Source organism: Oreochromis aureus, linkage group 20, assembly GCF_013358895.1.
Source record: "Oreochromis aureus strain Israel breed Guangdong linkage group 20, ZZ_aureus, whole genome shotgun sequence".
Lineage (NCBI taxonomy): Eukaryota > Metazoa > Chordata > Actinopteri > Cichliformes > Cichlidae > Oreochromis > Oreochromis aureus.
Window position 1 is genome coordinate 19948368 of NC_052961.1, and position 27046 is coordinate 19975413.

The window sequence follows — 27046 nt, forward strand, 5'->3', positions numbered from 1 at the left end:
ATTGAGAAGCTTATCACGTGTCAAGCTGACAAGGATTTATTTGGTCCATCTCACAACTGTAACTGATCATAAGAAGAAAAAATAGGGAAAAGGTTACAGCTGTCAATAGTTTGGCATCATTCAGAAACAAACCTACGGAGGTGGGGTGTTCATGTGTGTGAAAGATGTGCTCTACAAGAACTGAAATACTGAAAGTATTTATGTGAATTTATAAGATCCGAATCCATTTTTTCTCTTTTTCTGCCTTCAAATTGAAGCTGTGCACTTTGAAAAGCAACATTTATAGCACATTTAGCAGAGGGGATTAGACTTTATTAGTGCTTTTTACTTATGCTACGGTCACACCAGGGGAGCCAGAGGGTGGAGACCAAAATTACTGCAACCATTTACAATAAACTTGTGATCTCCTTGACTTCTAAGACAGTCAGTGATCTTCAAGGGGACTTTGGTGCATCAATTTGGCGATAAAACTGCAATAACATGGAGTCAGTCTTCTATCAGTCTGCTATCAGTTGACAATTGAATGCACATTGGCAATTACAGCTGATGTGTTTGTGATAGAAGGGTAATTAAATGTAGTAAATCAGCGAAAATTGCAAATCTGTTCCATCTGTTGCAAATCTGTTGCTGTCCACATGCACAGACATTCAAATTAACTACTTACACTCAAAGTACAGCTAAAATCTTAAATCTCTCAAACAGAAATGGACATATTCCTCCAAAATGAGTGACATAATTACTGTAGAAAGGTAATTTAACTGCAAAATGACATAAGTGTTCTGCAGCATTGCTTTTTAAATAAGAATATGATCAGAATAAAACCAGTTGGCAACCAGATGAGTCGAGTCCCCTGTTACAAAGAGATGCACAAGCAACAAGATGTTGCCAAATTATCTGCATATATTAAACTGGAAGGAAATTATTTGCAAACTTTCACCAATCTGAGAGTGATTGCAGTCAGTTTGAGTCAGACCACCACTGTTTGCAGACCGTTTGCTTCCCACCAGGCGACCTGTTGCTATGACTACTTGTATTTGGTTGCCGAATATAAAAGAATTCAATGTACTCACCAGGTAAACACCAATATTTCCTATCTGCATTGTCATCTTACTTTAACTCTAGCGTGACTGAGGTTTGGGCTTGTACTATTCAAATCTTTGTTTTCGCTTTCTTACAACAGGAGTTTTTAAACTTTAATGAGTGAGAAGGCTTGAGTTACAAAGTAACTGGGATCTGGAGTTTGGCAATTACCGCATATGCAGGGTGTAATGACTGACAAAGAGTCAGTACATCTGAGCTACTGTCGTTTGAAAATTTGTCCATTCGTAACAGTTCAGTGAAAGCAGGGCAGTAAATCATTTGACTCTGCCCCTTGATTAAATGATTGAATCATGATTTGTGAATATGGGACTTTCCATCTCTGAATACCTGTTGATCCTGGGGTGCTTAGTTAATAAATCTGTGTGAGTGTGAAATGGACCACACTGCAACCTTAATCCCCTGTGTTTGATTCTGTGTATTTGTGGAGGTTTAGTTCCCCAGAGCATAAATGAATAAAGGCAGTGCCAAGAATCTGGCAAGTCTCTCTCTAAGTGGTTCTAGAGGAATGTCTGGAGTTTTCAAGCCCACTAACCGCAAACATGGTTCCAGTCTCTCACTGTACACTGCTAGGAGCTTGCAGACAGTCTCTGTGGTGAGATTGCCGTCACAGCCTCTTCTTTTAAATTGCAAATTAAGATTCAAGTTAAAAGAAAATGCTGGGAGTCTGATTGAAATCTCAGGTGAGATATCCACAACCTTCGCCACTTTAACTGCACTGCTATACTCCCACTGACCTGATTTTCACAGTCAGTGGCAGTAGTAGTGGTTTAGATCTGACTATCAATTAGAACTGTTTCATAATCTCTCATCAGGAGAAGTGTCTGATTTACTCTTTCACATTGTTCCACCGACAAAAGGATTAATGCCAGTGTCGTTTTTTTCAGTTTTGTTTTTCTGGTGACTGGCACCGCTTTGATGCTTTAAACTGATGAAGAATATGCCACAGAGTCTGGCTGTAGGCGCTGATGGCAGGAGACCGACTCTGATGGCTTGTTTGTGTGTCACTTGATGTGTCTAGCACATATTTCCTTCTGTGCTCTGGGAATAACAGTGGTGTGTGCATCCGTGTGTGTGTGCGTGCGCATAAACTAGGTCAATAGGAGGACAGGAAACCACTGTTCACTTGTCTGACTGCAGTGTGTCACTCCAAAGGTTTGACACGAACACACTCATATATGGCACACACAAGAGTTGAGCTGCTGCACATATGTCTTTGTTGCAGTGCCCACAGTTAAAAATCAGCACAGTTCCTGCTTATGTGCACTCAAGTGTATGTCGCTTGTGGCCTCATGGACTTCCTTCCGCTCGTCTCGTCAGTGTTTCCTCCCATACTCTCACTGAACTTCTTAACTTTAATCACACTGGCATCTTTTTTGCCCCTCTCCTGCTTAACCTTTATACAGAATCCCTGCTCTTCCCAGCAGCTCACCCCATAGCCTCTCCTTCTTTCTGTCAACTTTAGACTTTCAGAGGATTCCTGAGGTTGTGGATTCAGTTGCTTAAGCCTTAATACCAAAGAGAAAGATAAGAAAGGAGAATAAAAAAAGATTAAAAACTTTTTAAAAACATTATTCTTTCCTTCTGTAGCGTTGTCTTCTCTGCTAGCTTGTTTTGCATGTCGAACTTGTGCTGCACTCAGCAGCTTCGGGGCAGTGCAGTGGAGGCCATTGCATTAGAGGAGGGAGCTGTGCAGTGTCCTGCTCCCAGTCATTATCTGAAAAACACTGCAGTGCACAGAGATGCAGAGGGTAAGAGTGCGTTAGAGTGCCAAACGTGGTGGTAGAAGGAGGAACTTATCGTAGAGAAAAAGGAGTCAGGGTGAAAAAGAAAGGAAGGGGGGAGGATTGAAGGAAAAGCCAGAAAAAGACGAGTACAATTTATGATTTTAAATGTTTCATTGTAAAAAGCACCTTGGTTAGAACATTTTCCGTCATGTGCTTCAGGTACTTGCCTCATGGTCTTTCAGATCTTTCAGTTTGAACATGAGTGCAGACCGGGTCCTGCTGGTTGATGGAAAGGGTGTCCATTTCCTCTGAGTGGGTGAAATGTAATATAGCAGCTGAGTCTAGGCTGAAGAGCATAAGGTGGAGAGGGCAGTGAGTGAGAGAGAAAGAATCGAGAAGATAAGTATGGTGTTGTGTTAAGAGCTGTTAGCAATGACGCAGGCGGGCACCTATGTGTTGATTGCCACAATTCCCCAGAGCTGTAAGCCACAAGGTGCTAGTATTGAATGGCAGCTCTAAGTCTGTCAAACTCAGCAGGATATTTGACATGTTTGCCACAGTGCTGAGCAGCAGGATGCTTGCCTCTAATGCTGTGTATTGTTACACTGACAGGCTGATGACTCTGGATAACAGGTTGACAGCCTGCACCTGTGTGCCCATCAGGAGAGCCTCTCTGGAAAAAAAAAGTGTATGGGCACCTGCATGTCTGTCTATTTTTTTTATTTGTGGAGTCCAGTAATGCCTAAATTGCCTATATGATCCCGAGAGGCCATGGGATTGACAGGGAACTCCACAATGGAGGGGGCTGTGAATAAGTTTGCTCCATTAAAGCCAACGCTTTTAGCCTGATTTGTTGGCTCAGCAGCACTCACTCCTCAACTAATCAATAAACAGAAGTTAGAGCAGACTTCTTCTGGTGGACGACCACTTAGGGCGTATCCATCTGCATCAATCACCTGAAAACAGGAGAAGAGATTTGCTTTCTCATTTTTCTCTGGTTTTGCATTTCAGACATAAATTAAAGTAAATTTACCCTTGACTCATCCATCCATCCATCCATCCATCCATCCATCCATCCATCCATCCATCCATCTTCTTAACCAACTCGGGGACTTGGGGGCACAGGAGTCTATCCCACCTGGCATAGGAAAACTTATAGAGACAGTGAGTCACATGCGCTGTCCCTGCCTTTGATTCAGTCACATCTAACCTTCATGAGAACAGTGAATCATAAGTTTTCCCTCTCCACATGACTGGACAAGCTGCGCCACATATAGTCATTAGATAATTAAATCAGCTATAAGTGAATTTAACTGTGGTAATAACAAATGGTTCACTGTGAACCACACAAAAAAAGAACAGACGTGAAATTATGTAGTGTTCAGTAATCAATAGACTTATCAGACTGACCTTTGGAAAATTAATCATTCACTATACTGACAGAGTTTGACGACTGCTTAAATTTATCAGCACTCATTAAGCAGCTGAAGATTTCTGCTTCTCAGACGAGTTACTCTTTTTTCCCTTGGCTTAAATTGTAGTTAATTGAACTAAACTGGGTTAGGCTGTGCTTGAGCAAACAAGACATTTGATGAAGTCACCTTAGGTTTAGTAAATAGTGACAGACAGTTGTCTGAAGTTTCGTGCCAAATTATTAATTGCTTAATCTAGAAACCAACTGTGAGTTGAAAAAGAAAAAGTTGCTGCTTAGCTGTACAGATTCTGTAATACCGTGCAAATACTAATAGTGAAAGATGTCTCTCTTAAGTTGCCCTCTTAGATGATGTGGGCTGTCTCTTTTCTGTATTGTGACCGACCAACACTAAGAAAAATCTGGAAGTACTTTGCAACAGATACCCACTTGGCTACAAAGTTACACAGCACAGCAATTTTGGATGAGCCTCCCGCCCCGGCACTCGCTCATCCTCTCAGACAGCAAGTGGGCGAGTGGTGAAAACCTAGCATTAACAAATCACCACAGATCAGGGCAGCTTAATGCAGCCCCTTTTCTCCTGTGCCCTTAACTGTTAATTGTTATAAGCACATAAACAATAGTCAAGTTGCATTAACAAAATCAGCGTGGGTAATCTTTTCTTAGTGGTGCCATTATGGAGATGAATTTCACTGGGCACTATCAGCATGAAGCAAAGCAGGGAAAGAGTGGGATGGATCGTCCCCCCACCCCCCAGTTTCCTCTTTGTAGGTGTATAACAGTATTAACTCTACTTATCTTGCAATGTGTGGGGCGAGCGGAGGTGGGTTTCTCTAAGGAGAAGCTCATCAACTCCCCTTACAGTTGTCTCACTGTTTCTGTGCAAAAGTGTTATTGATGTCTCCGTAATGGCTTGTATAAGGTACAGAGAATACATGATCAGTGGAAGTGCTCAGTTGCCATGGTGACAGATGTAAGGATAGTCATTATAAAACCAGTAAATAATGTACGCTCTGTGCATCGTAAATCTGTACGTGTGACAGAGCTACTGTATCATTCTGATGCAAAGCCTCGAATCGGAGAGCTGCTCTGCCCCGTCTCCAGTCATTTCAAATTGCTTCCAGGCACTGCAGCGGTGTCAGTCTCTTTAGCCTATTTCTTCAGCTGATGCCTCAAGATAGTTAGAAACAATGTTGCTGGTTGTATCTCTGCACTTTGAACTGGAAACGCTGACCTGGCTAAACTTGAGCAGGAAACCTTGGGAAATACAAACCTCTGGGTCTGGCCCTCTGTTAGAGGTCAGAAAAGCTGGGTTGGGAGGGTGCACAATATCACATGTGCTCCCCAGCGTTTTCACATCCTTTCTTCTCTCTGACTGGGGAACCTTCACAGATGGTGGATGCTTTGCTTCTTCCAGATGCAACCATAAATACAATGGCTCTCAGATGCATTTTGATATCCTAATAGTTCCCCGCAGGGTATAGCCATCTTTTTTCTTTAAACTTACCTGTGTTCCTTGTCTTGGTCTGTTCAGATGCTCATTCTGCTAGGCTTAGATCTCCTTATACACTCTATTTACAGACTTTTATATGGATATTTAGGTGGGAATTAGAAAGAACGGTGGACGGGAAAATTGCATGATACATGCTGGGGAAAAAATAGAGGAAATGGTATCTCTATGGTGGAATTACACAATGAGTTAAAGTCATTTTCTTGGTTATCACCTACCATTCACAAGTTTCTTCATTAGCAGAAATACGATCTTATTAGCATGACCTGTTTGCTCTGAGGTTAATGATTTGTCAAACACTGTGAGTTTTGTGCTGTGAGGAGCACAAAGCTCATTATTATTGATCAGTACTGTGGCTGCTATTGAATTTCTCAGACAAAGAAATTGAGTGAATAAAGTTGTGGAAATTCTTAAATCTTTTAACTATGAACACTGAACTAAGCTGAATAATTTAGGCTGGGTTTAAGTTTGCATCTTATTGCTGAGAACTGCCATAAGATACAGACTGTGGCTCAAATAAAGCACTCTGAAATCAGGTCAGTGTTGTCTTCTCATGAACAGATGCACAACATAAACTACAAAGTTAACAGAAACGTTTTCAAAATAGTTACTTAATGGAAAATGATTGTTGGTTTATTGGCCTGTTTTTTTAATAATAACAAGTAATGGAAAATAGTTTTCTCTTGAAAGAGTTTCAAGGTTTAGAGGATTAAGGCGCAAAGATGGATAGGAAATATGTTTAAATTATCACAGAAAAGATGAAACACTCCCGACGCACAGTTTAGAAGAAGAGCTCGGGACTGAGAAAGGCTGGAGGAAGGGCGGTAGGTTGATTGGCCGAGGCAAGATGGGAAAGGAAGACAATAAAGAAAAAACAAACAGTCCCCGGCAAGGAGCTCCCCTTCTAAAAAGGATTAAAGAGGATGTCCGGTCCCAGCTCAACCCCCCAACTCACTTCCCATGTCCTCCTGACATCAGTGTGCAGCAGTCGATCTGCAACTGCTCTTTAGTGTATTTTTGTATCAAATACCGACCCTCATTACCTCTGCTGTCTGCCTTACATCAGAATGTGGTCAAATGATGATGGCATGGACTGGTGCACAGCTCAGCGATGTAAAAAGAAAGAAAGAAAGAAAGAAAGTCTGCTTTGCATAATGAAAACATCTTTTATAGTGTAGTTGCACACCTGCACAGCCGTGTTTGTAGAAAAGAAATTTATATTTCCGCTCTTTATTTTGATTTCTCTCGTTAATCTTTCACTCCTGGTGTGTTGACACGTGTTCTGCCTTCAGTTCTGCATCACCTCGCACATCTGCAGTTAAGCCATGTCTACTAGTCAAGCGAGGGCCGTATCCCTGAAACAAAATGCTCCTTTTGCACATTTGCCGAAGTCCACAGATTCATTGATTAAGTTAAGTCTGTACGTGGAGCCTTTACTCTGCCTCATGACCCATTTAACCCTTATCTATTGATTGTTTTCCTTCACCAGTAACCTTTTGCTTCCCCTGTCTCTTTATGCCTTTTCTTCAGACTCGTATTCGGCAGCAGGCAGTGAGGGCAGCATCTCCACCTCCGTGGCGTCGCTGCCCCCGCAGGCATCAGGCAGCTCGGCCCCCAGCTCCCCGGGCTCCAGGCGCTCTGTGAGCACCCTTAAAAAATGGCTCACAAACCCTGTCCGCAAACTTAGCGCTGGATCCACCGCCAAAGGAGAGCGTCAGGTCCGCAAACTTGAGGGAAAGCCTGCATGTCTTCCATCCCACAGCCAGAACCAAGATATGGGGAGCCTCCCAAGGCCTGTAGAGAGTCTCACCATCTTGCCTGTCACCCACAGAGAACTGGTGAGAAGCATAAATTTTTAATTTTCTTGATCATACGAACTAATCAAACAATGCTTTGCCTGGTGAATTTTGCGGTTCCGTTCTGCACAGTGCACATGAACCGCCTCATAAGTAAACTGAAATTATTACTGCACCGTGTTAACAGTAGGTCTTTGTATAAACTGGTTGTGATGCATTCAAAACTTCATTCTTGGGCAAACACAAATTAGAACCAACATTTTGACCACACTTGTTTACTTTAGGTAGCGCAAGGTTGTCAGTGGAGAAGCAGGTTTGATGTGGAGTTAATCCCTGGAGGAACAAGTACCATGTCAGTTGGCAGTGTCACTGTAAATGACAGCAGCATTGCTGACTCTTCCTGCAGTCTCTCACCCTACCCTGTTCTCTTATGTGTCCTCTTTTTCTTTTTAGAGCCGCCTGTGTCTCTCTGTGCCAGAACACATATGCACGCTACAGATTTTGTTATTCTGACACTGCGAATGTTTGTGTGTGTGTGTGTGTGTATTCCAGGAGTGGAAAGATGGCCTGGCAAGCCCTGAGGACCTGTCACCAGCTACTCTACAGTCACCCAGCTGCATAACTGACTCGCTGATTGGCTGCACGTCACTGCCAAACATCCAGGTCTGCCATCTTAATATGCTGTCAAAATAACACCCAACCCTGTCCTGTTATATCTCATATCACATATGATAAGCATCGCATAGAAATGACACCAAGCAGAACTTTTACGTTGCTAGCTTAAATGCAGTTAGTACTCTTTTGAAAGGAGGCCTGTTTTATATGATCTAGTAGCTGGCCATGAGATTTAAACTATGAAAATAATCCATTACCAATTCATTTTAGCCGACAGTCTCAGAGAGGAGTAGAAATAATATTCTCAGTGAGGATGTAGCCTGGTGGGGAGGTGACATCAGCGCTCTTTGTCTCCATGGCCCTCCAGCCAGAGCTGGAAATGACTAACTCCACTGCTGCTGGAGGAGCTCAACGATGAAGCAACATGAGAACACAAACGCACGTAGGAGGGCTGCTTTTTGTAGCCACATATGCTACATACATATGCAGACATATATATATATATATATATAGATATACAAATGGAGACATAGAGCACACATATGCACAGATGCATATGGAGAAACATTGAATACGGCGCTATCTCAGACCAGATCAATGCCCCAGAGGATCAGAGGGCAGAATCTGAGCGCGGCCAGTGTGATGCATGACTCACATTCAACATGTTGCAGAAGGACATGCCTGGAGATAAATAAGAAACGGCAGATGTGGTGAAAGATGACTTCACTTTTAGAACAAAGAAATGCTTAACAAAGAAGCGAGCCCGTCTTCATTTCTCCATCAAACTGCTCGTGGCAAAGGAGTGTCTTAAGCTGGCTTGTCCCTTTTTGCTGCGAGAGGCTCGCTGGAAAATGGTGTTTGTTTGAACAGCGGGAGTGTTGCATTAACCTGCGGTGCCTGCATCCCATCAACAGGAAACAATAACCATGTCTGAGCATTTAAACACTGTGAAGTGTGTCCTGTTGTTGAATCAAGACCTGGGCACTTAAACTATAATTTCAGCCTCAACAACACTTTGAAAGACAATAGCGGGATTACATCAGAGGGATGAGGTCAGCGCTGTGGTGTTTTTACTGCCAGTGTTTGGTAGGAGAGCGAAAGCTACACACAGGGAGAGAGGTGATGTGAGAGAGATTAAATTATGTAGGTCAGTCATCTCCGATGGTTCCTGTCATCTACACCACCTTCTCCGCCAACGGGCGCAGTGTTAAATGCGCTGCTCGTCTCCCCCACCCTCCTTTTTTAAATAAAACTATAGTGTTTTTGATCAAGCACGGGAAATTTCTTACGATGTCTACGAGGTCTAACAAGCCGCTGTGTTAAAAAACAAGCCGGAACAAATGATCAACAGATCTATTAAATCACTTTTTCCTGAAAAACAGCTTGTACAGTCTCTGATCTTCACCCATAAAAAGTATCAAACAGAAAACTCTTAACTAAAAGAATAAACTTTAAGTCAAACCGGGACAGAAACTGTAAAAAGAATTATGTGGGGCATTTGTTGTGAGCGCTCTTCAAAGCCATCCTTTGCTTTGTGACACCGGCAATATTGCTGTTAAATTAGATTTTTCTCCACTTGAGACGTAATGAAATCACCTAACTCTGTTTGTATCACAGTATCATAACTTTGATGTGCACTTGTGTGCATGAGGATTGCTTTGCCCCATCCCTTATAAAAATAAAAAATTGCTGATGCCACCTCTGCAGTGGGAAATACAGTTTCAAGCACGGGCTGTAATACCTATATTAGAGTTTAAATCATCACATTTTAAGCCACACAGATTCATGTTTCCTTACATGAGAGCCTTTAAATTCACTTTACTACTGGTGATTTGCAGCAGTCTGCGTTCCCAGAGAAGAGTGCAATCAAAAGTTGGTCCACAGCTATGAATACAAAATAGCAAAAGGCAGATATAAAATTAGCAGACAGATATCAAATTATGGATAATTTATTTATTAGATTAAAACACTGCAAAGACAAAATATAGTCAATGCAAATATTCTGTGGTGCAAACCTTTACATGCAAACATCCTTTTATTGTTCTCATATCCAGATAATCACACTTTTAAGATAAAATTCTTCTTTGACTTCTTCACAAAAAACTTGGAGCTTGTATGTTTTTTACACATAGAGAAAAAGAAAAAGGAGTTTTGTAATCACTTCGCTCTCGACTGAACTTACTTGCTTGGAAAGGTTTGGCCTCGACTTATTCTAAAACTGTTGTCAGTTTATTTCGCAGGCTTCTGGCTAGAAAACAAAACTTACAACACAAAGAGAGACAAGGGATTTTTTTCCTGTGGGTTTTGCCACAGCACATCTGGAAATGATCAGGGAGCCAGGGAGACCTGTCAGCTAGGCTGGAGCACTCCTAGCGGGGCAAGACGAGCTGGGGGAGAGAGGGTCTTCGTGGAGCCTCTCTGTCTCTCTTACTTGGCTTTGTCTCTTTCACACGCACCACTGTGACACGACAGGAAGCTCAAAACTTCTTGATGGCAGCAAGTTTATCGAGGAGAAAACAGGTGAACAAGTTGAACTAGACCAGAGAAGAAAAGGAGAGTCTTGTCCCTCTTTCCGTTTGCTTATATGTGTATCAGTCCACCCATGTATTTATTTCTCTTTTGGGCAGCCTTCTGCCAGTCTGAGTGATTAGGTGTGTGTCTAGTGGTTTGTGTATGTGTTTAAGGCGGCGTGGTTCTGCTTGACTGGGACAAGGGGACATTGGGATTTAGGTAAAGACAGATGGCTGCCCCTATAGGTTTCCGGAGTCATGAGAGAGTGAAAAGGCCAACAAGAAGAGACTTAAAAATAGAAGGAGCAACTTTTTAAATAGATACAGTTAGACAGGCATATTGTAGTGAGGTTTAGGGATAAGTGTGCTTATTGTGAGAGAGAATGCTAATATAGACAGACCTAAGGGTTGTCTGCAGATGTTAAGCACGTCTCTGTTGAGTTAGTCATGACTTAAATCTTTGCAGGCCCTCTTTGCGGTGTGCACAATGACTCTATATTTGCGCTAGAACCCCCACAGGAAATTATATCAATTCCAGGAAAAAGCTTGAAAAAGGAGGTCATGTATATACCACATGAACACAATCGATTGGATCACAGTAACCCTGGGTTTATCTCGGGTACAACGTGGCCAATAAGGCAGGAAGTACTAATGTAAAAGCTGCTGGTGCCAAAGTTAAACCAAAGGAGATGCGCTAGGCGTGTTAATATATACTTTGTTTGAATTCCCAATTGGTAAATTCATTTATTAATGTAAACTTCAATAATGTAATGCCACAAAATGCAGGTTTGTTCTAAATGATTATCAGGAACAGCTTTATTTATTATCTTCTACAAGCACAGGGCCGTTTTCTCCCCCTGACTCTTTATCTGTTTTTTTTTTCTATGTGTGTCACCGCATGCATCATTAACAACAACAATCTGAATCAGATCTTTTTATCATTCAATCTCTGTTACTCGTGTCTCTCTGCGCTCCCTTGTCACCCTGGCAACCTGCATCATTACCATTTCTCTCCTGCTCTTTATCTCCCTTTGTTTACTTTATTCCTGGCATGATCCACATTACTGGCACAGGACCTTTGATAAACAGTTTGTCTGCCTGTCTCTTCCTCCTCAGGACACGCAGTCCATCGGTGTTCTGCCAGATGACAGCGAGTCCGTCTTGATGGACGACACCTCCAGCCAATGGTCAGCTGCGGCTGACACCGAGGAGGAGAGGAAGAGTGCCTTAGAGAAAAGCATGTATGTGTTTCAGACGTCACTTAATTTATGCCCGATGGCAATTCGGGCTGTTGTCCATTCTTTAAATAAATGTGTTGTCTCAAACAGCAATATATTTGAGTGCAGCTGCTCTTAGAAAGCGTTAGCCTTTGCAGCTCAGCTTACAGCCGAGATGCAGCTGAGAACGTCTCCTTGCAGAGAGTCATAGGGCGTTGCATGTTGAGTTGATGGTAGAACTAAATAAAAATGTCACTTATTTTGAGTATTTTCCACAAATCACTGTCTGACTTATAAAAGAATATGCAGTGTAATTACTAAGATTAATGGTGCCTTCGTTCCATTCGGCTGCTTTATTTTCAGGTTCATTGCGACACTGCTTTACTTGGACACTTCAAATAACTGAGCCATTGTTAATATGTTTGATGGTCCTTTTCCTGCTATGACAAGATAAATGTCTGTTCACAAGCACCTACAGGGCAGGTCACTGCACCAAAGAAGAGAAAAGTAAAGCTTTTCCTTTTTACTAGTCTAACAATTCAGATTGACTTCTGAAAGAAACGAAAGGAATAGCAATAATACTGAAGACAGACACAGATTTTTAAGACAATTCATATAGTAAGTACTGATAGTTTTAGATTGAAGTTTTTTATAAAAGGTATTTGTGAAATATGTTTTTAGGTGGTAAAACTGTAATGATTTATGTGGATCATCTTACTTATCTGTTGAGCTTTAAACATTACTATTATTACTAGTAATGTTTACTATTACTAGCATTAATTAGTAGTTATCACATGACCAATGCTCCATACTCTGGTCATAACGTGGTATCTCAGCTTTCCTCCTGACAAGAGGTAAAAGTCGATTCACATAAAGAGTGCAAGGCAGTCGCAAGTCATGGGAAACATAAACATAGGTGTTTATGTAAATTTTGCACGTTCAGCTGATCCTCAGTTAATAATTCTGTTAGTTAATTAGATTTATTGGACTTAGAGTGTACGGTCTGAATACTTGCTGTGTTTTCTCTCTAACTTGTACCAAATCACATATTCATTTCCAGGAAACGCCTTATAAACTTGTTATTATTATTTCCATTCTGGAAATATATTAGGAAACTGGGACCTGTAAAATGAAGTGTTTTGCAGGGTGCAGAAAGAATTCAGTGAGATAACCCTAACCGTAATCTTTCCTCATTTATATTTTTATAGGTATGTGCTGAAGGAGCTTATTGAGACTGAGAAGTACTACGTGTCAGACCTGGGGCTCATAGTGGAGGTAAACCACCGAGTCTGCCAGCTAAGAACACACAATCTCCCTAACAAAAAGGAGCACGCTTAGTCATCCACCCAGTCTTTCAAAGCTAGCTCTAAAGCTTAACCATCACAGTTCTGTCACTTTACTCCACACTTTGGTCTGCCTCCATCACACCATCTCCAAACTTAAGCAGATTTTGTGAATTATTAGCGTGAGGAGTGTTATATTGCCAGAGATCCATCTCCTAGTGCTGAAAATAGCTCAAGATATTTTGGTTCAGAAATGAATTCTTGCCATCTGAAGGTTAATTAAAGCTCCATAACAGTGGGTGTGTGATTGCTGCTCTTTGTTATAACAACTTCACTATATTTACTTTGACTATTTTGAGCCAGCTGCAGATTTTTGCAGGACTTAAGAAACAACAGCTGCTTTCTCTCCTTTTTACAGGGCTACATGGCCACAATGAGCACCAAAGGTGTACCGGAGGACATGAAGGGAAAAGACAAAATTGTTTTCGGGAACATTCATCAAATATTTGACTGGCATAAAGAGTAAGTCCCTATTTTTTTTCTCACGGAAGTGAGAGGAGGAAAGTGTGTGAAAAAGATACGCTTGCTCTAACTGCATGCAAAATGAAAGGCAAACAATAAATTGCAGAGTACGTGTTTGTAGCTCAGAGAGGACAAAGGAACAAAAGTGCAGGAGGGAAATCTGACCTTCCGTTTTGTGGATGTGTGTGTGTTTTTCCTCTATGTAGCTACTTCCTGGGAGAGCTGGAGAAGTGTTTGGCAGAGCCAGAGAGGCTGGCTCAGCTCTTCATTAAACATGTGAGTATGGTGTAAAGACACACACACACACACACACACACACACACACATACACACACAGATGCACGTACGCACATAGTGCACGTGTCTAGGTCTACTTTTTGTGCTGTTTGGAGTAAAGGTAAAAAAAAGAGCTACAGAAAACAAAACACAGAGCTCCTGTTTATCCTTTACCATACCTCTTTCCGTCTCTCTCAGCTGCCAACATCTCTCCTTCCTCTTCCCTGTTACTGATACGTCTTAGTCAGGCTGTGTTTTTACAAGCGTGCACATGGCTAACACACACACACACACACACACACACACACACACACACACACACACACACACACACATGACACGCTGTCTGATCTTGCAGTCTGGGCTGGAGGACTAGTCAGGAAACACCAGGGAAAAACAGTCTGAAAAGCAAACAAGAATAAAAGGAAGAATAATAAATTTTAAGCTCAGACTCTTTGATATGAAAGATTTTTTTCCTCCCCTCCCAAAAGCAGGGTCCTCTTTCTTTCACATCTTGACTCAAGAACGATGACACGTGCAAAAAGATTCCCTGTTTAGTATATTGTTCTGCCAGTAGAATAGAGCTAGAGTCACTATAAGGTCACAACACTGCTACAGCAGGAAAAATTAGATTTATGTATATTGGGTAAGTGGTGGCACATGCAGACGAGATAGACATAATGCATAATTTTACCAAGTCGCTTCTTTTTGTGAACGTGATTAACTTAAATGTGTGTCTTTTGCTGTCTCTGACTGTAGCTCTTTAAACAATCCAATAAGGCTCAGCCCTCTGGATAATTAACTTAAAAAGCCTGTGGGGGAATAAAAAAAACTTGTAACTAAATCTAAGCACGGTGTCAAACTGTGAAAACAAGCAGACTGGGAACATGGTCTTAATGAAAAACAGAAAACCCAGGCGGCTTTTAACAAGCTGCGTCACTTGTATACAACACGTGTGCTCACTTGCAAACACGCTGCATACATACAGTGGCTTGCAAAAGTATTCGGCCCCCTTGAACTTTTCCACATTTTGTCACATTACAGCCACAAACATGAATTAATTTTATTGGAATTCCATGTGAAAGACCAACACAAAGTGGTGTACACGTGAGAAGTGGAACGAAAATCATACATGATTCCAAACATTTTTTACAAATAAATAACTGCAAAGTGGGGTGTGCGTAATAATTCAGCCCCCTGAGTCAATACTTTGTAGAACCACCTTTTGCTGCAATTACAGCTGCCAGTCTTTTAGGGTATGTCTCTACCAGCTTTGTACATCTAGAGACTGAAATTCTTGCCCATTCTTCTTTGCAAAACAGCTCCAGCTCAGTCAGATTAGATGGACAGAGTTTGTGAACAGCAGTTTTCAGATCTTGCCACAGATTCTCGATTGGATTTAGATCTGGACTTTGACTGGGCCATTCTAACACATGGATATGTTTTGTTTTAAACCATTCCATTGTTGCCCTGGCTTTATGTTTAGGGTCGTTGTCCTGCTGGAAGGTGAACCTCCGCCCCAGTCTCAAGTCTTTTGCAGACTCCAAGAGGTTTTCTTCCAAGATTGCCCTGTATTTGGCTCCATCCATCTTCCCATCAACTCTGACCAGCTTCCCTGTCCCTGCTGAAGAGAAGCACCCCCAGAGCATGATGCTGCCACCACCATATTTGACAGTGGGGATGGTGTGTTCAGACTGATGTGCAGTGTTAGTTTTCCGCCACACATAGCGTTTTGCATTTTGGCCAAAAAGTTCCATTTTGGTCTCATCTGACCAGAGCACCTTCTTCCACATGTTTGCTGTGTCCCCCACATGGCTTGTGGCAAACTGCAAACGGGACTTCTTATGGTTTTCTGTTAACAATGGCTTTCTTCTTGCCACTCTTCCATAAAGGCCAACTTTGTGCAGTGCACGACTAATAGTTGTCCTATGGACAGATTCCCCCACCTGAGCTGTAGATCTCTAAATCCAATCGAGAATCTGTGGCAAGATCTGAAAACTGCTGTTCACAGACGCTGTCCATCTAATCTGACTGAGCTGGAGCTGTTTTGCAAAGAAGAATGGGCAAGAATTTCAGTCTCTAGATGTGCAAAGCTGGTAGAGACAAACCCTAAAAGACTGGAAGCTGTAATTGTAGCAAAAGGTGGTTCTACAAAGTATTGACTCAGGGGGCTGAATAATTACGCACACCCCACTTTGCAGTTATTTATTTGTAAAAAATGTTTGGAATCATGTGTGATTTCCGTTCCACTTCTCACGTGTGCACCACTTTGTATTGGTCTTTCATGTGGAATTCCAATAAAATTAATTCATGTTTGTGGCTGTAATGTGACAAAATGTGGAAAAGTTCAAGGGGGCCGAATACTTTTGCAAGCCACTGTAGACACACATGAACATGTGACCGTCGTGTGTCAGCAGTCGCTGTCTGCAGTGTTACATGATGTCCACTGAGGTGTAGCAGCTCGCTGTTCTCTAGGTTACAGAGCCATGTCTGTTGCTAGGTGTACTCCCATATTGGCAGCCTTTAAAAGGCTCTGGTTACACAGAGGGTAACCTGGGTAAATTATACATAACCTGATGCTCATCTACATATAACTCCATTAGGCCTCTCAGGTCTGCCACATCTGCACTTCCATGCCAATTAGTCACACAAGAGTAGGCACTACCAGACAGAGCCGGCTTCAAAGGCCCAGTCTTAGACGAATCATTATTGCTCTGCTCCCTTTCATCCCAAAGAGCAACCAGAGACCCGCACATTGATTGCTCATGTTTGTACTCACTTTCATGGGCATTTTCATTTACTTGTAATGCTCCTTAAGATCTGTATTTCTCATAGTGAGTCTTTTTTTTTTTCTTTTACCATGTGGCTAACATTTTGTAACAAAATGCTCAGTGAAATGATTTTATAATGTGGCTCGCATTGCAGGAGAGGCGCCTGCATATGTATGTTGTGTACTGTCAGAACAAGCCCAAGTCAGAACACATCGTCTCAGAATATATCGAGACTTACTTTGAGGTGAGTGAATTTCAACGTCTGACTCTGTGCAGTTTTTCTGTTTAGCCTAACCATCTTCAAGATGCTGTTTATATTTCTGTTCTGTTTATGTGCACCACTGTGTACGTGCGACTTTGTTTTGTGAGTTGCCGTTTATTATTATTCAAATTGACAGCAAGAATAAGACAAATGGGTATTAGTTGCAAACCCTGTGCTTTATGGTCATAGAGGAATTATACTGGCCAACAGCTGCCGTGTTTTGTGCTGTCACGTTGATAAAATGTTGCGTCCGTTTCCGCTGTTAGGAGCTCCGGCAGCAGCTGGGCCAGAGGCTGCAGCTCAACGACCTGCTCATCAAACCCGTCCAGAGGATCATGAAGTATCAGCTTCTGCTCAAGGTAAAAAGCATGTCACTGCTGTACTGTTAGCCAAACACCAGCTCTGTGTCTGCTATGAGGTTACAAACATACAAGTAGAAAAACCACAACACTTACATGCAAACCTCTGTGCAGAAATGCTGATCACACACAGTGTATTGTCTGGTCAGGGTACGATTAAGCAAGAGAGAAACAGGCTCTTTATTATAAAATTTAAACAACAGTGTGTAAAAGTCCTTGAGTCATGGTTCCTTGTCATAAGCAAGCATGGTGGTCATAAATACTACCTCTCGTTACTCTGGGTAGTAAACCTGGAATGCTCTGGTGACCGTGCTGTGTTTATTTCAACAGGACTTCCTAAAGTATTACACCAAAGCTGGGATGGACACGGAGGAGCTGGAGGTGGGTTTTACTCTTTGCGTTTTAAATGGATAGATACATTTATTTGTCCATGTGGGGAAATTCGCTTGCAGCAAATTGTGGCTGACATTTGTATACACCATATAAAAACAATGACATCAGCATAAGCCATAAGCACACAATATGCAAACACTTTCACTGTCCTTGCATCTTAGGGATGACTTTAGCCACATCAATTTAGCCTCCTATGTGTTGCCCATGTTTAGAAATTTGATGGCTTGAGGAATAAAAAATTTGACCTGTTTTAGTGAATATGAGGGAACAATAGTGTCGTGCAGATTGTAATAGTTTAAAGAAGGAGCCAAGTGGATGCCTCACATCACTCACATAATTATTTACTTTATTCCATACTTGATCCCTGTAAATACTTTCTAAGCTTGCTAATCCAATTCCTAGCAACTTACTAGCTGTTGTTACTATGCTTCTAATCGCCTTTTTCCCCTTTTAAACAGAAAGCAGTAGAAGTGATGTGTTTTGTGCCAAAACGTTGCAATGACATGATGAATGTGGGCAGACTACAAGGTTTTGAGGTATGTCTCTGGATGTTTGGATCATCTTTCCTCCAAACATTTGCCTTGGAATAATTTGTGTTCAGCTCATGAAAACCACAGTCTAACTACTTTCCCCGTTTTTTTTGTTTTGTTTTAACTTCATACTGGTACCAGGGTAAGATCACAGCCCAGGGCAAGCTTCTCCAGCAGGACACCTTCACTGTTATAGAGCAGGACAGTGGCTTCCTGTCTCGTGCCAAGGAAAGACGCGTCTTCCTGTTTGAGCAGTTGGTCATCTTTAGTGAGCCGATAGACAGGAAGAAAGGCTTCTCACTCCCTGGATACATATTTAAAAACAGCATCAAGGTGAGTGCCTACTAAGCCTTAATAAACTCAAATGAGCCACACAGGATGTTTTTATGAACTGTATGTACTAATAAAAAGAAAAGAGAAAGTTCAACTCACTCCCAGGTTAGAAGTTACATAACAGAACCAAAACACACTCATTCCTGCCTGGCTTACATAATTCTGTCTTGTGGACTTTTTAGAGGCATGCGTGTGTTACCAAAACATTTAACAAGCAGTCTAATCATATATGTATGTTTCAGGTGAGCTGCCTGGGGGTGGAGCCCAGTGTGGAAAGCGATGATGCGCGCTTTGTGCTGACGTCACGCAATCCCGATGGAAGTGTGGTGCGCTTCCAGATGCAGGCCTCCTCCCCAGAGATAGGAAGGGCCTGGGTCAATGATGTGGTTCAGATCTTGGAAAGCCAGCGCAACTTCCTTAATGGTAAGTGCCAGCCGAGTGAAGACGACTCACAACAACAGTCACCTCAAGCTGTGGTGATGTGAAACAATGCCTTATGAGCAAGCACTCAACCAGGCTCAGTGAGGGGCAGTGGGGGTGATGGCAAAGAAAGAGATAGCACCGGGAGACAGTAAAAAAACACAGACTAAGGGGAAGAGATGATAAAAATTCAATGACATCCTGCAGTGGTATATAAACACATGGGGAGTAATTTATGGATATCTCACATCTATAAGTCATATTTTAGCTTGGAGTTTAGAGCATTTTTCATTTATTGTCTATGCGACAAGCTGACAAGACTGTGTAGTCTTTATATTCCCAGCACACCTAGAAGAAAAAAGAAGGTTAGAAAATGTTAAATTATTATTATTATTAAAGTTGCAAGATTGCATGAAGTTAGCATAAAGCATGGCATATGTAAATATATTGACCAACTTTTTCACGGTTTTGGCTTTGCATGAAAAAAATTGAAAAAATTGAAAGACTGTCATTCTGGATTTTTGTAGTGTTGTGTCAGAGCTTTAAATTTAATTTGTATTTTTATGATCATAACTGTAAAGTTGTAAGGATTTGGTATCATCTACTGTGTTTTTAATGCAACACTGACATGAAGAACACATTAACTTTCTTTATGTAGCATTTATTATCAACAAAACTTAATGTTAGTTATTGCTTTTTAAAAGCACTTGTATTTATTAAGGATCTTTTGGTAGTACTAAGCACCCTGTATGGGTTCCCCTGTATAACCAGGTTATGATTACAATATAATGCTGTGATGTTGTAATAATATGAAAATATGTCTTATCATAGATGTCTTCATTTCCTCAACAAATACATACTTAAGTCCTCTGGATGCATTGTTTTATAAAAGCAGCGTTTCATAAGACCTGCCTCTGTTATTTCTCTCTCAGCCTTACAGTCGCCTATTGAGTACCAGCGGCGGGAGAGCAAGTCTAATAGCCTGGGCCGCAGTATGAGGCCCCCTCTGTCTGCTGCCAGTGCCCTGCGGCCTCACTCCTCTGCCTCCATTGACCGTCATAAGCTGCCCTCCCTTCACTCTCACAACACCTCCCTTCCCGCGCTCTACCTGCCAAGCCAAGGCCAGAGCCAAGGATCCAATGAGACCTACTCGCTGAGGGATGTAAGTCACTTGTGTTTCTTTCATCTCTGCATACAGTGACACTGTCCAGCAGTAACTGCTTACTCAAACTCAATCCTTCTGTTCATGAGACACTGCATGGCCTATTTATCTCTTAAGCTTTTACGGCTTCTGGACTGGAATCTTGCAACAAATAAAATATTAATAAACAACAGCAAATGGTATTGTGTGCATGCACTCCTGTACTTAGAGACTTATCTGTTCTTACCTGCTTCTGCAGCCCACTGTGGTCCAGCCATGCCCTGCTGACTCCCACACTGTTTCTCCATCACATGTCCGACTTGGCTTAACTGATCAGCCAAACTGTCAAGCTGTGTCAAATGGGCTGTACACCCCAACCACACAAAGTGTACAGGTAGTGTATACGTATGCACAAATCTGTCTGTGGGGTTGGTTCGATGGTACACATGTAATTACTTCACACAAAAAGTTACAATTAATTAATAACAAAAAAGCGTCACAAAGCTCTACGGTGGGATATAAGGTCTAATTAACGTTACACTGATTTCCTTAAAGGCATTTACCATTAAAATGGTAACTATTTTTTCAGACACACTGTAGAGACATTGTTGAGTCATACAAAGAGTTATTTCCCCCCCTGTTGGATGGTAAAGGAATTATTAAAACTGAACACTTTTGAAGGAAACCCGATTACAACAGCTTCACAGTAAGAATTCGGGTCTCACTGTCCTGGAAGCTTGGAATTTTATTAAAAAATAGGAGCATCCTGTTATTGGGATTCCGTGCATTACCATTAGCAGAGTTTCCCTCTGTCATCACTTGGCTCGTGTCCGTAGAGGGACTGTGCTGACAGGTCAGAAGTTGTTGTTCTCTGCCTCGCTCTCTGTTTACTCAGGCTGGACAGACTTGGCACACAACAAACAGGAAGTAGGCAGAGACAGAATTCAGCAAAAGGAAGTCAGAAAAAGATGCCTATCAAACGCAGATAATCGTTTCCTATACTTGTGCTGGGGAACATACAGAAGATGGGTGGGCCAGTGCATTTTTCAGGCTGAGGCTGTAAAAGAAAAGTGCTGGGGTAGAAAGGTGTATCGTGTTCTTTTTGATATGAAAATTAAAATGGGGTATATCTTTGTGATGAACGTCCCCTCTCTCCCCAGCAGAGAGCAGGAGAGGGCTGCCGCAGGGGTCAGGCTTCAGATGCTGGAAACCAGGCTCCATTGTCGGGTCCATCAGCCGGACGACGTCCCAGCAACCTGGCCCAGCTAGCTGAGGACGACCTTTGAACTTTGATGCCGTGTGCGTCGTCGGTCAGGAGGACGGCAGCTAAGGCCATAGCTGGGAAGACAAGAATCGACTATTTGTTTATGCCAGACTGTACCTTACCTGGTTCAGTCAATGAAGATCAATGAAGGACCCTGATGAATATATGAAGGAACTATGGGCTGCAACTATGATAAATGACTTTGCTCCTTTTTAGAGAGCCATTTAAAGGGAGGTGACTTAGCCTTGATCACCTTCAGTGTACATGAACAGCACCCAGTGGGATGTCACTGGACTCATAGTTACAAAATACTCCGTGGACACTTACTGTTGTGACAGTTTCTGCTTTTTACCATTTTTGAGAGTTTATATTCTCTCTTTGAAAGGGCAAGGGGAATTTGTTTGATGATTCCATTCCTAAATGGGGAAGTCACTGGAGTTACGTGTGTGCCTGAATGTATGTTTATGAAATTATGTGTGGATGTGTTTGTGTGTGTGAGAGTGTGGAAGGAGTGGCTCTGGCTCCTCTTGTACTCTGTTAAACTTCCTTGAAGATCTTTTTTGTTTTCTCATGCCCCATTGCGAAGACAAACACAGTTACATTTTTACGTTTTATTTTCATTTCCCTGCTGACAACTGAGTTTGCTGTTTGTGTCAACAAGAAGAGGAAAGACAGAACGTGCCACAAGTACTTTACTCGCTCAAATTTCATCTGCAAGTAAAAGAACTTTCTTTCTTGCCGCCATGTTGAGAGCACCTCTTTGCTCTGTTATTCTGTTTGACCGGCCTCCCTTTGATCCGGACAAAAAGGCATGAGGAAGCCCCCTGGAGGCTCTCTGTGGGTATGACGTCACTTCAGAATACTTTTTACTCTTTGGGCAACTCCAGAGGAGTTGCGAGATATGCATTAAGGGGCCTGCTGTGCTGACCCAAAGTTCTGCATGCAACATCTTTACATACATCTTCCTTTCTTTACAAGCCAAATTGGGTTGCTTGTGATTTTTGGGGACAGGGGTCCTTAAAACAGCGCATTAGTTTAAACTAATATGAATTGTTTCATCAGTCCACTTTTGTCATGTTAAAAGCCGTGCACCATTTCTATAAACTCTGTTAGCTTTTGGCCACATGGACTAAATACTGTACAGTGCATACCATAAATTATACATTTTCACTTGTACCACGAAGAATGACCAAGGTATGCCAAAAAATGTCACCGTTCCAGATGGTCCCATTGAAAATGACATGTTGTTGCATAAACAGAGCGATGCTGACAAATTTGCATGCTCCCACCTCCTCAACAGTGCCAAACACAACTGCAGCTCAGCTTGCCGCTACTCTTACCGCCAGTCGTTGATATTTGTGTTTCTATCTGGACGGTGTCAAAAAGAAGAGGAGAGCGGAGTAGGTCTGTTCTTCTTTGTGGCCAATAGAGGTCCCCACAAGGCTTCCATTCTCAGTTGAGTTGAATCATACAGCTGCACCAAAGATCAATAGGCCTCATGCTTCCTGCTAACAGTGAAGCTGCTTACTAATCAATCGGTCCAAAAGGCAACACTAAATTACCTTAAGTAAACTGAAAGATGGGGCATTAGATGACTTGAACCATCTCATAAAATGCATCTGCAGTTAATGTGAAGTGGTGAGGTTATTCATGGGAATTACTGATCAGGCAGTTTTGCATGTAACACAAAGGAATACCACTACAGAGAACCAAAAGCAAGGACATAAAACCAAGAGAGGGTTTGTTAATGACATGTTTGACTGAGTAGAAACAGTTGTATCATATGAATTAAAAAGTGTCTTTGAAACAGAGTGCAGTGTTTGTGTTTTTCTTTGTACTTGAGACTTATTTACTTTAAAATACATAACCATCTATACAGAGTATTTGAACAAGTATTTGACCTCCATGTCAGGTAAGTAAATTTAAAGGAAATTCACTCGATGGGCTCTGCAGTCTGCGCTGAATTCTCTTAAATTCTTATTTGATTAAGATTAAACTTTCAAATTTGCTGTGGAGGTCCTCAGACTCCACCGCAGGACCTCTGACAAAGACAAAGCATTTTGCTTGCTTTTGCATCCCAGCTGGAGAAAGTTCAAACAGGATTAAAAACAAAGGGAAGAAACCCCTGGATGAGCAGACATCTGGTTGGCTGGCCTTTGAATAAAGCCCCATTCTGGGCAGTAAAGCGAGGCCGATCGTAACGTGGCTGTGATATATGGAGGCTTGTGGCGGAGTAGGGGGGAAGGGGGTATTAACTTTCACAAGGGTGCAAAATCAAAGGGAGTTCCTGCCGCCGCTGAGGGGGTCTCAACAACAGGGGTCCTATTCACAGGGAATTCCTCTCCAGTGCCCTCTGTTGCATCTGTTGACTCAATTTTCTCCATTGAGAGGATGAAAACACTCATTAAAAGCCACATGACTGTGAACTTGATTGCAGCGAGCGAGACAAACAGCTCCATCAATGGGATGAGTATTTACTTTGAGGTGTGAAAATCTTTGAACAGCCACCATGTTAGGTCTTCTTTATGAGCATCTTCCCCCCACACACCAACAGCACAATGAGCAGCACTTGTATTCTGAAAGCAGTAAAATATCATTTAAATAAAAGATTAGCTCAGTGGGTGCTTCAGATTGCCCTCAGAAATTCACACATTTGCTGAATGAGCTGCTAGGAAGTTTAAAACTGTGAGTGACCCCAACTCTCTTTTTACTTCACTTTTTTGCAGGTGTAAAAAGGAGAACATTGCGAGAAACAGTTTTAAGGACAATGTTTATTCAAATTTACATGCTGCCATAATACAAATAAAACTGTTCATGATATTTATACACAATTTACAGAGAACTTAAAAATTTAACATGTTTGCTAATCTGCAGCAATGAACATTACTGCTTCAGAGCAGATACGTATGCGGCTCGGAGACACTCATGTCTATATTTTTTTTAAAAAAAGATTCTTACCTTGCAATAGACAAATTAGCATGTTTTGGAATAAAATTCTAACGATCGACAGTAACACAGGCATTCATCCATTCGTTCGAGGGAGCAGAAATCAGAGCTGTACTAAGGCATACATTTATTTAGGAACATATTAGGAAAGCCTTTTGAAATGTTTTTCATGTCTTGCAAATTCATCACATGAAAAAAATATTTACATCACAAAATTAAAAATAACAAAAAACTAACTCTGATCAAATTTAAATTAATTTTAAAATGTGAAAGGGATATAATTAAGTTAACTCTAGGCGAGAACCGTTTGTGTGGCTTGAAGAAAGGTACACTGAATGCAGCAAAAACTCTCACAATATCGCTTAGAAAGGCTTCAAGTTTTCTTTAAAGGTGCGTGGCTCCAAACAGCACATAATTATGTAACTCAAAATGATCACTAAATATACTTTATGGTAGTATTTGAAGTCCAAAGCAGAGCTTTGACAACAGAATATATTCAGGGAGCTTGACGCTTACCCTCTAGTGCAAACCTATGGCAGTGAGTGTGAGTCACACAGTCTTGTCTCTGATTGAAGAACCACAGCGATTATTCTCTCTTAATGTTGGTGAGCAGCGGGTCCGTGCTCTGTGAAGGCTGTCCAGATCGGCTCTTCCTCGTCTGGTGGGTCTTCACGTGTTTGGAGAGGTGGTCACTCCTCATGAATCTCTTGCCGCACTGCTGGCATCCAAAGCGCTTCTCCCCGGTGTGCGTGCGGAGATGCCGCTGTAGCTCATCCGAACGGGTGAAGCTTTTACCACAGAAGAGCCAGTTACAGATGAAGGGTCTCTCCCCGGCATGCCAGCGCAGATGAGCCTTCAGGTGTGAGGTCTTCTTGTACACTTTGCCACACTCTGGGATGTGGCAGATGTGCAGTCTCTTCTTCCCGAACTCCAACCCTCCACCATTTGCCTGGCAGTTGGGGCATTTGCAGCGGCGGCAGCGGCGCGTGGAGCTCAGCAGACCTTTGGAGGTGCCCTGGAGAAGGGCAGCTATTTGGGGCTGATGCCCCAAAACCAGCTGTCTGCCCAGGGAGAAGGGGTGGTTAGAAGGAGTAGCGTTGGTTTGGGGTAGGCTCCACCATTGCTGCCCTTCTTCCACATGGCCTCCGGACAAATGATGCCTACCTGATGAATTTGGGAGGAAGGTGGGGAAGTTTTGTCCCACATTGTTATGCTGAGGATAATAGTGGCTGTTGGTCTGTGGCTGTGAGGACAGCACTTTAACAGGGGAGAGTTCAAAGGAGTAGGATGATGGTGGTTCAGCTGGAGGGGTAAGAGGCAGCTCATGGTGGTGATGATGGGGGTGATGGTGATGATGATGGTGACCCAGGCCGGACTGCATGTGTCCAGGGAACTGCATCTTGGGCACCGTGAAGGTCATCTGATGTGTGCTGAGGGCTGTGCTGGGTGGCATGTCGTTGCTCCAGAGCTGAAACATTCCAGATGTTGAGCTGACGGTGCCCTCGTAGGGGAACTGAGAACCCTCTGAGCCCATTGTGCTCCCCACCTGCCAGGCCTGGCTGCAGGTGGTGGCCAGAAAGGAGAGGGCGTTGGGTGCCCCCTCTGGAGAGGAGCTGGGCGTCCGGTCCTGTGTAATAATATACAAAAACACATCAGGTTTCCTGTCCCACTCGATGATCTTCAAGGTCAACAAAAGTTTAAACTGATAAAAAATAAACATTAAATTTTCAATTTTTTCAATCAAGCAAATTGAAAATTAAACTTTGAAGTTAAAAAAAGTTTACATCAAAAAAATATATGCAAACTATTTTAGTTCCCTCCCCTCGTTTCCTGCTAGTTTCAGTTGTCATAAAATTATTTTACCATCCGAGAAGCTAAATACTCTTACAAGTTGCGGACACTCGCGCTCTCACAACAGAGAAAAGGGGGAGCAAACAAACGCATCCGCCTTAAACCAAAATAAAATAAAGAAGAATCTAACAAACCTGTAAAAATGTGTGCAAAAAGTTGTCGGTCCGTTGTATCGTCAGCGCAGCCATCTGTCCTCGCGCTGCTTCTCCAAGCACCTGCAACACAAACTGCGCCGAGAGGCACCGACGCACCGGCTCTAAACCACAGCTGGTCGCGTAGAAGAAAAATATGCTCACAGTCTTGGATGACTCCGACGCTTTGGCAGCAAACACTGGGAGGTTCATTCACATTCACTCCACTAGGTAAATGTTTTCAGAGTGCTAGCAGTCCAGGTGGTTATTTTAAAACAGCCGAAGGTGCTTGCCCTTTAGAGAACTTAGGGGCAGAGAGGCGCGGAGTAAATCCTGGCGATCATCTCAAAGGCGCCGGAGCTGCATCTTCTCTTTATAGTGAGAAAAGATCCTCTCAACGGGGTCTTCAGTATGATGCAGGCGAGCCCGTCAATAGAGAGGAGATGTGAGGGAAGAAGGAGGGGGGCTTGTTAGGTGAAGGGGTGGGCTACTCATAATTTCACTCAATTTCAACCAAACGCTGACCCCAACAACTGACTCCTCCCTCAATTGTTCTGAGACAAAAAAAAAAAAAAAAAAAAAAAAAGACTCGAGGAATGATTTTAAAAAGGCTCCTGTAAAATCTGTGTTTTAAAAAAGCACTTATTTGAGCTGACATC

The 27046-nt window shown here is 42.3% G+C and overlaps 2 protein-coding genes across 6 annotated transcripts in view; one reads left to right on the forward strand and one right to left on the reverse strand.

Moving 5' to 3' along the window:
- arhgef25a (Rho guanine nucleotide exchange factor (GEF) 25a) overlaps nt 1–23270 on the forward strand; it is a 45011-nt gene extending 21741 nt beyond the window's left edge. For 2 of the 5 annotated variants that reach the window (XM_039604113.1, XM_031746885.2), the window contains 15 exons: nt 7298–7605; nt 8116–8226; nt 11805–11929; nt 13114–13180; nt 13607–13710; nt 13917–13986; nt 16912–17001; nt 17286–17378; nt 17709–17759; nt 18230–18307; nt 18443–18634; nt 18877–19057; nt 19987–20216; nt 20455–20589; nt 21356–23270. In XM_039604113.1, the coding sequence (XP_039460047.1) occupies nt 7298–7605; nt 8116–8226; nt 11805–11929; nt 13114–13180; nt 13607–13710; nt 13917–13986; nt 16912–17001; nt 17286–17378; nt 17709–17759; nt 18230–18307; nt 18443–18634; nt 18877–19057; nt 19987–20216; nt 20455–20589; nt 21356–21481 (1961 nt within the window). In that variant the 3' untranslated portion in view covers nt 21482–23270. The remainder of the gene's footprint in view (nt 1–7297; nt 7606–8115; nt 8227–11804; nt 11930–13113; nt 13181–13606; nt 13711–13916; nt 13987–16911; nt 17002–17285; nt 17379–17708; nt 17760–18229; nt 18308–18442; nt 18635–18876; nt 19058–19986; nt 20217–20454; nt 20590–21355) is intronic. The other 3 variants (XM_039604114.1, XM_039604115.1, XM_039604116.1) reach the window with 3 other exon arrangements.
- A 951-nt stretch (nt 23271–24221) lies between these two features.
- On the reverse strand, nt 24222–26804 carry sp5l (Sp5 transcription factor-like). The gene is made up of 2 exons (XM_031746814.2): nt 26391–26804; nt 24222–26032 (listed from the first exon to the last, which is right to left on the reverse strand). The coding sequence occupies exons 1-2, from the start codon at nt 26598–26600 to the stop codon at nt 24992–24994; spliced, it is 1251 nt and encodes a 416-aa protein (XP_031602674.2). The 5' UTR covers nt 26601–26804; the 3' UTR covers nt 24222–24991.
- Between the last annotated feature and the right edge of the window lie 242 nt (nt 26805–27046).

Bases quoted from the DNA above. Each gene is read 5' to 3' on its own strand.
- sp5l (XM_031746814.2), bottom strand. From the start codon at position 26,600: ATGAACCTCCCAGTGTTTGCTGCCAAAGCGTCGGAGTCATCCAAGACT. The intron at 26,033-26,390 runs GTTTGTTAGATT...ATTATTACACAG, and splicing joins TTTTGCACACATTTTTACAG to GACCGGACGCCCAGCTCCTC.